At 35.1% G+C, this 12,633-nt stretch overlaps 1 protein-coding gene across 10 annotated transcripts in view; it reads right to left on the reverse strand.

Annotated features, from left to right (window-relative positions):
* Positions 1-12,633, reverse strand: part of DIAPH3 (diaphanous related formin 3) — a 240,273-nt gene that overhangs the window by 149,303 nt on the left and 78,337 nt on the right. For all 10 annotated transcript variants that reach the window (XM_026851886.1, XM_026851876.1, XM_026851848.1 and 7 more), the window contains exons 17-19: positions 4,437-4,466; positions 1,731-1,826; positions 685-779 (exon numbers count right to left, since the gene is read on the reverse strand). In XM_026851886.1, the coding sequence (XP_026707687.1) occupies positions 685-779; positions 1,731-1,826; positions 4,437-4,466 (221 nt within the window). The remainder of the gene's footprint in view (positions 1-684; positions 780-1,730; positions 1,827-4,436; positions 4,467-12,633) is intronic.

A 12,633-nucleotide genomic window follows, 5' to 3' on the forward strand; every position in this document is an offset into this window, starting at 1 on the left:
CTTCCAAATTATTTTTCCCATGGTTCTATAATGAAGTATATGTATTTTAATTATTTTATTTAATTCTTCAACTTATAAACCCTTAAATATCATTTTAAATAGAAGAACGTGAGGAACTTCCAGTTTCTTTTGTCCCTACACAGAATCATACTGATTCTGTGCTTTGAATAAAATAATATGGAAAGGGAAAACCCTATTCAAATAAACTCTAGGGAAAAAAGGTGGACACTGTGGATGCCCTAAGGCAAGATCCCAGATTGTATCAGCTGTAACAGGACAGAGGAAAAGAACCAATCAACAAACTAAAGAAACAAATAAAAATAAACAAAAAGACCCCAAACCTTTTTCCATATAGTTTTTGAACAGAAGAGATTTATGCAGATAAGATCAAAGTAGAAATAAAGAAAAAATTAGTAACAAGAAAAGAAACAGAATATCAAATGTTGTTTGGATATATACCAAAGAAAAATCTCAATTTCGGTGTGGACAATATGAATGCAGAAAATAGAGAATATAACTTCAGCTGCTTTCATTAAAAAAAAATTGTCACAAATATAAAAAACCCTACAGTTCATAGAGAAAACATAAACCAAAAGTTTATGTTAAGAGGCCTGTTAGCTAGAGTTTTCTATTTAATGAGAAGTTTACCCTGAAATAGTGGGATTTAACTGTAATTTTCCTGACCTGAATCATGGACTCCGACAGCTGTGTTTCGTCTACTTCCAATATCATCATTCTGATATCTTCATAAGGCACTCGGAAAGAGCCAAGGAAAATTGCTAAAACAAAGATTCAACATATAATGAAGAAAGCAACAATCTTCTTTCTACTTACAAAACACCAATTAAACAGGCTATAGCATCTACAGGTTAACAAACACTATGCAAAGAAATATAGGTAAGAGATAACAATTTTAAATGCTTTTTTAATTACTGTTCTCCTACAATTCCAGACTTCTCCATCCATTTGTTATAGACAACATCCAGCATCATAAAAGACCTCCATAAGCAGCCAGCCACAAGTCTACTCTGCAGAGTAATCACTGATGTTATAGTTTATTGTGCTGAGGTGACAATTACAGCTTTTTCTGCAGTGGTCTTGTCAGAGATTTCTCTTAAAAAGAGAAACCACGAGAAACCAAAACCATGTCAACAATTAAAAACCAAAATGCTCTTATAAACACTCTTTACTCTTTCACCATAATCCAATCATTTCCTATTTTATCTCTGCCAGCATTTAGGGACCTTACTCTTATAGCACTCCTCTCTGTCAAAACTTAATCATCTTTACTTCCATACTATTGCGTATTACCAATTATTGCCTTCTTGCTATAATGTACGTAAGAGATGGCCAGACATCTTGCAGACATTACTGGGTTTTTTGCTGGGGCAAGGATGACACACAGGTAGAGGGGCAGGCAGTATTCCTTAATGAATATGTTGAAAATATAGATTGTTAATTAGATACATAGCTTATGCTTGTACCTCAATACATACAGAAGAGAATAATCTCAGTCTTAAACAAGGGATAACCTTTAACTGTTTCCTGTGTCTTTTTAAACATGTTTCAGTTGTATCAACTCACGTGCTTGGGCTTAACACCAACATGCATGTAGGCCCATACTCTCAGAGGCTTCAAACAAAAAGTGGTTACAAGGCACTCAGACAACAGAGAAAGACATTTTTATGGAATTTATACATTACTTTGTCATAAAACCACCATCTACTTACACAGATTCTGTGCAATCTTTGGGTCCAAAACTTTTAATTCTTTGATTCGTTTTTTAATGGATTTCTTTTCTTCAAAATCCTCCTCCTCTTTTTTTACTGCCAGAGTAAACACAAATACACCATTAACTCTTAATATTTAGAGAAAACAATGAATTCAGAAAACTTTTCCTATCATGCATAGGCAATTCACAAAGAAAAGAACACACCATAGAACATACAAAAAACCCCAGACATTTTGCATTTATTGCTTGTATTCTCAAATTTTTCCTCTTCAAATTTGTCAGCATTTTAGCCTTCTAGAACAATTTTATTTTTTTTTTTAATCTACAGAAACTGAATAATGTTAATGATATGAATGGTCTGAGGTCACAAAAGTCATATTTAAAATACCATACAACATACCTCAGTCAGCCTGGCCAGGTTATAATTCTGAACTGGATTTTAACAATAACAAATCTTAAAGAAGATAGATGAATGTCTCAACATTGAGCAATAAAGAACCAACCCAAAATTTAACTATTTCTGTGACTGCTTTTGTCTAAACATATGCACCAAAATTATCAAAGACCACTGGCTCATGAAAAAAAAATGAACACTATCTTGGAATATAAAAGAGTATATACCTATTTTCCTCATCTCCTCCACAAAGATTTATTTTTTAAATATGTAATCACCATATTATAAAAAAACACACAGACAAAGTGATCGTATAAATGTGCATTAACATTGCTGGAAAGTGTGGTTTATTCTTTCTTTTCAGAAAACAATCCATAGAAATAGGATCTCTCAAATGCATTATGTAAGCTGAATTTATTTCTCATTATTCAAACATTGTCACAAGAATTTCACTTAAAACAACAGCATAGGCTTGATAACATATTAGCAGGAATCATTCTAATTATGATGCAGACGAAGACCATAACCATGCAAATCTTTCTTTAAATCCAATTTGGTTGTCCATCTTTTTTTTTTTCTTCTTTCCTTTCCTTTATCCCCCCCCTCCCCACCCCCAGCATAAATCTTCACTAGCAAATGTTGAATTCAACTGATGTATTACTATTGTTTATCTAATTCTTTATACTATTTTCACAAATTTCACTGTTTCTAAGCTTTTACAGCATGATTTCAAATTGTTATACACGCTTCAAATATTTGAGTAGAAAATATGTTGTAATAAAAGCATACTAATGACTTCAAAATGAGATATAGATGAGAAGTCGTGTCAAGAAGACATAGGATTAAAATTTCTAGCTCACTGATGATTCCTGACAAAACTATATGTAACATTAATTATCAAGAGGATTTCCCTAAATTGAAATTACTTGTGTAAATTTTAAGAGAGATCTTTGAGAGTTATGTCATTCTTGAAAAATGTTTTTCTAGAGCACAATAAATTCTGCCCAGGATTGGGATACAGACTAAATGACCTGTTGAGGTCTTTGAGGTTTGCTGTCTAGGATACTACCAAAGAGATAAGAACTTAAAGACCTCACATAGTGATTGAATGATTCTAGTCCCTTCTGAGTTGGTGGAGACAGAAATCTGAACCATCTCCTAAATCACTTTTAATACTCTACACCTGCTAGGTGGCATGTTGCTACTCCCAGAGACACACCACAGTGCAGAAAAGAACCTGGTATTCTGAAAAATGAAATTACATAAAGCAGTCCTTGGAAGAAGGCCTAAAATCCAATGTTCCAGCAAATGGGTTACAAAGCCACAGTCCTCCTCTTTTGTCTTTCTCCCCACCCTACCCACAACAACCAGTTGGCCTTGAATTTCTTTTAGCACAGATTTAACCAGAAAGTTAGCACTCTCCTGTCCCAGGAAAAACAAAAGACTTGCTTTCACATGTGTAGTAAGCAAAGAAGTAGGTTTTAATCACCAATGTGAGAATTCAATATCCCATGTTCAAAAGGAACAGAAACACATTTGAGCTACTGGATTAAAATGTTACCACTGAAGTTTCACTTCTTTCTGGTTGTGCTTTAAGAGCCCTTCCTGAACTGAGAACGGCATGTCAGGGGCATGATATTGCAACTGTTTTCTCCTCTAGTCACACACCTTAACAGACTTCTCAAACTTCTTATCAGCTACATGCGGAAAACAGTCATTCTTAAAAGCATCATTTTGAGTTGCCTATCTTATCAATGCTAGAATTTCAGATTCCACTGGAAGACCTAGACATTTCTGTAGCACAGGTTCCATGCCATCTTCACACCTTACTCATCTGAATCATAATTAACTTCCTTAATAGTCACAAAAAAAAAAAAAGGTAAAATTATCTGATTTTATTGATATATTTAAATTTGCCCTGACAGCCTTGAACTGGATATTAATAAGGGCTGAAATAGAAAAAATACAAATATGGTTGTCTCTTCCAGCACTAGAAAGCAATATTTATACATTACAAGTCTTATAACAGAGATAATACACAGATAACCAGACAAAAAAATCAGCAGTTAAACATGCACTACTTTAACCCCCAACTTTCAAATCAAGAAATGCTGCTGCAAATGAACTGGCTAATTCCCTCTGGAACTTTCACCCAGGAGAGGATTATGCACAACGTTACAGCAATACTTAAGGGATCACAGTCCTAAGGAAAAATGTATAAGCACAAAATATATTTACACTAGGAACTCATGCAGGGATTGTATGCAGAGTTATGCAGCTATGCAACAAAATAAACTACTGCAAACTTACATGGTATTTCAGGAGAATTCAGGTCACATCCTTATGTAGTTGGCAGCAATAAAAAGCAGAGAATACATATTACTTGCCTTCCCTATTGAAATGTTGCAATTTCCAATGAAAACTATGATAACCTTCTCCTGCCTCTAGAAATTTTTACCTCATTTGTTTATTAACTTATAAGGGAGCAAAGAAACAGAGACAAAACTATTATTTATTTCCAACAAGAAAAAAAGGGAAAAGCCCAGGGGGGAGGAGAGAAAAAACTTTAATAGAAGGATGAAAACAGGTGAAGTAATATCTAGACTAAGAGGAAATCAAAGATAACAAGCAATTAGTATATAGAAAATAGAAAATTGGTAACATCTTCTTACACTGGAAAAAGAGAAAGCAGCCCAGTGAGAGTGGAAAGCAGCTACAGAAAGGAGATGACTATCAAGGGGAATAGATGCAAGGCATTGTCATGCTAACAAGAGAAGACTCAAACCGTGGGATCTCAAAATGCACAGACAGCTCTCACTGTTCCAGAAGCTGGACAATCATATTAAACCATTAACTTTTTCAAAATCACGTGTCTTATTTCAGGTATTATACAACAAAAGAGGAATGTTACATATCAAGAACCATACATCCTGTCAAGTTCTGTCTATATGCTACATCTACCACACTGGGGGGCATACACATGGCCCCAGCATCTGAACTCTGTAATTTTCAGTCAGTCATCTGATGTTGCAACTTCTCTGCCCTCTCAGGCTGGGAAACAAAGTGCTAGACCACTTTGAAACACACAGAATTCATCTCCCACCCTTCAGAGCATCTCTTATCTCCACAATCCCACATCCATATTAACATGACTCCAAAATTAACAGGTGTGGTTACCAGTGTACAGATGGACAAATAACTGAAAGGAGTTTTAGCTATTGGAAAGATTGTTTTTACTGTCTCCTTCAAACCTTAGTCCATGCACACATTCAGCTGTAGTCAGCTACCTCCGTATGTGGCAATGACCTGACTGAAATTAGAGTCCTGAAGGGAGTGGTGACAGGACTGTTTTACAAATATAACATCACAGTTGGAAGCCTACAGAATAGCATTTCATAAAAATCTGAATTGAATCCTACATAGCTACTCCGCAGATCTCTGAAACAATTACATTCTTGGTAGGTGCTCCTCAAATAATCTACATTTGTGAAGTGCTATCCACATTTCCATTTCTGCCACAGGTCTTCATATAGTCTGCTATCCCACAATCTTTGTGGGATAAGAAAAGCAAGAAAAATTGTCTGTGCATTTGTATGCTAAAGGAAAAAAAAATTATAAAATACATAATCCTACTGAATAAAAACAGAATACCCTCTTGAAACATACACTTACAAAGGAACATGTAGATGTGAACATTTATTTTAAAAAGTCTGAATTCCTAGTTCAGATGGAACTTGAAAACTACATTATACAGAAATACAGAATGTTCAGTTGAGTTATTTTGTTACTAAGTAACAGAGTGTACAAAAATTATACAAGACCTTGCACCTTTCCTACCCTCTTAGCTAAAACAACAGTCATCTTGCAGTCTGTCGTCACTGAAAAATTAAAGAACAAGTCTGGGGTCACAGGCTCAAAGAATGTACTCATATTGAGTCTCATCATGAAAATACATCATCTGTTTAGAAGGCTAACTCTTAGAAGTAAATGACAACTTGTGTCTCACTGAGTTGGATATTCAGCTGAAAGACCTGCATTCGTTATCTCCAAAAAGTTATCTGGAATCAAAGGATTAGATTTTTAATAGAAGATGAGGTTGTAGCTAAATAACAAGTGCTGCAGAAGTTCTTAGCTATTCAAAGTAAAATTGTGGGATAATGTACTATAAATCACAGAACTGCTGAGGTTGGAAGGGACCTCTGGAGGCCATGTGGTCCAACCTCTGTACTCAAGCAAGGCCACCTAGAGCCAGGTGCCCAGGACTGTGTTCTGGTGGCTTTTAAATATCTCCAAGTATGGAAGGAGAGTTCACATCATCTGTGGGCAACCTGTGTCAGTGCTTGGTCACCCACACAGTAAAAAAAGCGTTTTGAGATGTTCAGAAGGAACCTCCTGTGTTTCAGTTTGTGCCCACTGCCTCTGGTCCTGTCAGTAGCCACCACTGAAAAGTGCCAGGCTCCTTCTTCTTTGTACTCTTACTTCAGGTATTTATATAAATTCCTAAGATCCTCCTGAGCCTTCACTTCTCCATGATAAACAGTCCCACCTCTCTCAGCCTTTTGTCATAGGAGATACTCCAGTCCCGTCATCATTTCCACAACCCTTTATTGGACTTTCTCCAGTATGTCCATTTCTTTCTTTTACTGGGGAGCCTCAAGCTGGATACAGTAATACTTCTGAAATCAAAGACTGACAAGGAGTACATGTATTTTGGCTGACTAAACACAGCCTTTTGAAGATTTGGATTGTTCTAACAGCTCCACAAGTACTGTCCCACAATATGACATGCAACAAAGCAATGTTTAGTATCCAAAACAGGACACCAAAAAGGCCGTTTCCTAGACTGACGCTACACACACAGGTACCACCAGCTCCATCTGCAGATTCCATACTGAATTACAGTATTCACCAGCAGAATTATTTGTGACACTCTGCTTCAAAAGAGAAAATTATGAAATACATCTAAATCATTCTGCAATATTGTTAAAGATATATATTTGCTTTTTTTATAAAATCAGTGACAAAATCAGGATACCAGACACAGCCCACAGCAGTAGGAAGAATGCCTGAATGCTGAGAGGCCAGGAAGCTGGTAAACATTCTGCTTTCCAAACAGAGCAATCTAAGGTTGTATTAACACAAATGTTAGCCTCAGAGACTGCTCATCATTCCTAACAATCTAATCCAGCCTTTTTAAGAAGTACTGATATGTTTCAAGTACTATGAAAAAGCTTTCACGCTCCATCTTTTTTTACATCTACCTATATTTGAAACCTGAAAAATCAGTATGAAGCTATTAACTATGGTAGGAATATAAATAATGTTTCACAGTTTTACCTGTCAGCTTTGAAACTGAAAACATTTCCATTATTTTACATCAAGTTGGATTGCAAACTTATAGAAAGTATGGGTACTTGCTATTCTTCATGTCCACTACAACTGATACGTGGAAAATATAATGCAAAGGTGCCAACGTATTCTTAGTTCCTGTTTATTCAGGCCTCTGTCCTTTTTGACAATTTCTATTCATGGATAACTTATATCTTTGGAACAGTAGTTGCTGCAATAGTGAAAATTTCTTAAATTTTACTATTTGCCTTCCAAGTAGTTTTAAGAGATTGTCACTTCTTACCTCCCTCAAATGTGTTCAGTCATGCACACATGCACCGTCGCTCCTATATAGACAATGCTGCTACTGAACTGGCACAATTCATGCATACATCATAACTCAGTCATGCTTCATGAGAACTTAAACCCATGCATCATGGTAACTCATTCTAACTAGAGGATTTTATCACTAAATTTCTCAAGGGTACATAAGAACTGGCATCACTGATAACAGCAAAGGTACAAATGTAATCAAGCATTTTATCTCTGACAGGCAAGGTAATTCAGGAGAATATGCCTCTATAATCAGCTATTAAATATATCTAATGACTGATTTTATAGATACTTTCACACAAAGCTTTTCTATGAAGCCTATTTTTTAAGTATTTTAATTTACCAGAAAATATCCATCCTATTAAACTTGTATAATTATATAATATACATGAGAAAACAACTGAAGCATGTATGTATGAGAACTGGAGAGTAATTATAAGTGGAATATACTAATACTTATATCTCTTTAAAAAATTTAAAAAAAAAAATTTGGAACATCTTTTCAGATGGTTTTAACACCTAACACCTTTTATAATACTTACTACAGTCTTTAATTCTCTGTGTGTACATCACATTACATGCAAAAAAATTACTTCAACTCAGAAGCTTCACAGTTGCCAGCACATGCATCTTTCCCATTGAAATACTGTTCCATCATGGCATGAAGAGGTGAACCAAGAGAAAAAAACACCACGTAATTAAGATGGACATGTAAGGTCCTTGTTCACAAGAAGACATAGCGATAACAGGCATAGGCTGAGCAATCATTTAACAGGAACTAGTACACTGGCAAACGATTAACCAAATGGACTTAGGTTTGTGCTTCTACCCTTTTCCTCCTCTTTTATAACAATGAATGAAGAGACTTCAGTTAAAGAGTACTGCTTTTGGGAAATCAGCCAAGTAGCTAAACTAAGTCACTAAGGTTTTTTTAAGCAGAAACACCATCTTCATTTTATTTTGAAAACCTAAGTGTTATCATACTGACTAAACAGTTTCTAAATAATGTTGGTTCACTGATAAACCAAAAGACATTAAAGTCTCAGGTTTGTTAATAGCAGCTGATGAAATTTTCAAGAAAAAATCAACTCTGAAATTCTATTTCTTAAGAATTAACTATCTAAAATGTCATAGAATACCAGGTTGGAAAGGACTGCAAGCATCATCTCGTCAAACCTTCCTCGGCAAATGCAGGGTCTAGACAAGATGGCCCATCTTGTCTACAAAACAGAAGATTCTTCTTAGTAGCAGTCTGAAGACCTGCTTGGCTCCACACTAGAACTGAAAGTTATAACCAAGACCAAGTCAACTCCTGGGAGGAGAAAGGAAAAAGGAGGTGCTGAAATGAACTTTCTGCTACAACAAACTTTGCTGAACAGAGAAAAGCAAAACTTTACTTCTTGGAACACCAGTATGTTATTTAGAGCCTAGCTCCACTAGATATATAATTCTGTGGTTTTCAGATCTCTCCATTTTAAGATATATTCCTACCATTATGATGTAGCTGCTTAGGCTTTACAAGGCTGACCCATCACTTGACAGAAACTATTAGAAGCAGAATAAAGGACCCAAATGCAGTTGCACCCGAGGTGAGCATAGTTGATTCAATAAGTATCATAATGTTACTTATTACCCTGTGAAATGGAAAAACAACTGTTTAACTCTACTTTTTGGAGTCCAATATCTGAAAGGAGATAGAGAACCTCACAAAAGTATTGGACAAAGAGCCAGCAAAAGTCAGATCAAGTGGGACAAAGCAACAGAATCAGCAAGATGCAGTTAAAAAAGCAGTTAGAATCGTAACCACGCTGCTGCCTCTGGAAACCTTTTCATAATAACAACTATGCCCTGTTGGATCAAAAGTCAACCTCCTCCAGAGATCAATAAGATGCAAAAAGTACAAGAGCAAGTCAAGCATACACTTCTTTGAAAGTCTCTATATATTTGCCTTTCAGAAGTTGTCCAGTTCCAGAGGAAAAATTTTCATTTAAAATCCTTGACAGATTCTTCGATGCAGTTGTCTAATTGCTTTTCACACCTAGTAAATTTTAAATGTCTTTCAGCAGAGTTCCCATTCTTAATTATGCACTGTACAAAAAAAGACTTCCTTTTATTTCTTTTGATAATCTTGATCAGTTTTGCTGTACATCTACCATGCCTCTTATTAGCGAGAAGAAACAAAACCACAAAAAGTATGAAGGATGGGGGCACAGTTTGAACTTGTACAGTGACATTTTTATTATAATGGGTTTTTTCCTAACAGTTCTCAAAATCCTATTTGCTTTCAAGCATTACTGAGACTGAGATGATTTTGCCAGTATATCATTAATTTAATGAAACTGTTAACTAATCCTACCCTTTGTTAATGATTATCTACATTATGTCCACTGTGGGTATCAACTTTGCTAATCGTAGATCCTCAAACCCCCAAAACCTTTTTTAAAACCATCATCGCATTTGTCACCTTGCTTCCTTTCCCCTGATGCTGGCATAGGATCAAGTAAGAGTTTACATAGCACAGTTCATAGCTCAGCTGTTTCATCCTTCAGTTCCCTTTGAAGTCTGGGGTGAATACCAGCTGGTCTTAGCAATCTGTTACTGTCCACTTTATTGACCTATTCTAAAACTTCCTCTATTGACCATGCAGGTTGTGATTCATCCTCCAACACAGTGCTCCCCCCAAAGACCAGTTTGGAGGCAACTTCACTATTGGACAAATAGAAATAATTCTAAGCTTCAGCATTTGGAAGTAGGAAAAAAGGGTGTTAAACTTTCTTCTTTTTCTTTGGAAGATATTGGTTATGGATTTTATGTAGTGTATGTTAAATATCATTAATATGCTGCAGTATTTGTATTTTCCTAACTATGCTCTGTTGTTGTTTACAAGTAAAGACTACTAGTTAAACATTAATTTTTTAATCTTCTAATGAACAATTCATTACTTTGCTTGATACCAAAACACTTTCAGCCTCACTAAATAGCTCCTAAACATTGGATGATGACTTGTTTCTAGACCAAAGTCCAAGGCAAAAGCTAATTTTAGATCTTCTTACTGTAATGTTAGTATTTATCATAATTTATGTACAAGAATAAGTAAAAAAAAATGTTGCCATTTATACCTCAATTCACTACTCTGTCAAAATTGTTTCATCATAATCTTTACATTCAATTTAATACATATGTTTCAAAGAGGAATGTCTTGAACAAGCATGAAGCAGTTCAAGATTTTCACCTTCAGTTTCACATACAACACACACCTTCGTTCAAGTGAGGCTTTTAATTCAAAAGCACACACTTAAACATGGTTGACTTGATGACTACAGATCCCTTTAAGCAGACCTTAGGACCTGCACTTAACAAAATAACTTTCAGCATCTTATTAACATATAAGCTTATGCACTGTAGATTCTTAAAAATGCAGAAGCTGATAAAATGTAGATCATGTTTTTCAAACACCCCTATTATTACCCATTTCTATTAACACTCCAGTAGAAAACAGGCTGTGTGAAGTAATTTAATGAGAGGAAAGCAAGAGTACACTTAGAGACTCATTGGACAAACTTATTTCCTAAATTACTTGCAAGTTATTAATTTACCACTGTCATTATTACTTTATCACTGCCTGATCAATAAGCTCTTTGAGATCATTTTCCCCAGTCAAACAGGATTTCGAAAACAGAGAATTACCAGGGCACTTCCTACAGCCAGGAAACATTTCCCCATACAGAAAAAGATATATAGTGTAGTATATTTTAAAGCTCTATTTCCTCCTCTTCAGTTATGCAAAAGCTTTCTCTATTCTGCTTAACTGTCTTGTTAGAGCAATTAACTTTTGCCACAGCCTCATTTGCTTATGCCCCTCAAACTCAGTGCCAAGTTTTCCACTACAAAAATTCCACATACTACAAGAATGTAAGTGCCTAAACTCTTCAATTTTACAAGTTTTCATCTGTAGACAACACAAAACAGAACATAAAGGTCAGGAAAAACAAAAAACAAAACAAACAAACAACAACAACACAACCCCCACACCCTAGCAAAAAAAGAAAAAAAAACACCACAAAACCAAAACCAACCAAACAAACAAAAAACCCACCACACCAAAACTCAACTTTGTAGAGCACAAAGTATGGCAACTAAAGAGTTTGTGGAATTGTCCTACATTTCCTGTTTAATGCTTCCCCCCTTAAATGTGCAAGTCGTAAAAAAAAAAAAAAAACAAAAAAAAACAACACACCAAAAAACAAACCATGTAAAAGTATATTAGTCTGCAAAATCATCACTGAAAAAACCTTAATTAGTTACTAAATTGATTTCATTAGCAAGAAAAGTTGTAATTGTGCATCACACATATACTGGGAAGTACTAAGGAAAGACAAGTCCAAACACTTTTCAAAAACAAAAAACAAAACAAATAAAAAAATTAAACTGGGTTCAGATATAAATGAAGAGAACATGTAATGACCATTCCATTACTTTCAAATGACCTACCTGCCCTCATAGATTTAGAGCTTGTCTGATATATTTCTATAGGATGCTGCATGCTTACCAGTTAAGACAAAGCATGTACATTTTTATGTCCATAACTGTATCAGTCTCCTTTTTTTGTCTTGGTTTTATGCTTGGTTTATATATAGGACATAAATTAATTCATTTGTTTATACTACTGCCAGTCTTTTAAAGTCATATGCTATTCCATCTTAAAAGATAAAAAAAATTCAGAGGATTACAGTTGTAGAGTGAGTTCCAGCAAAGTACTCAAGAAGTTCACTATATATTTACAGATTAAATACCTTTTTATAAATATAGAATACATTTATTGTTCTGATCACAGTCTTTAACAGAC

The sequence above is a fragment of the Athene cunicularia genome (assembly GCF_003259725.1).
Source record: "Athene cunicularia isolate RWA chromosome 1 unlocalized genomic scaffold, athCun1 chr1_part1, whole genome shotgun sequence".
In the NCBI taxonomy this organism is placed as follows: Eukaryota; Metazoa; Chordata; class Aves; order Strigiformes; family Strigidae; genus Athene; species Athene cunicularia.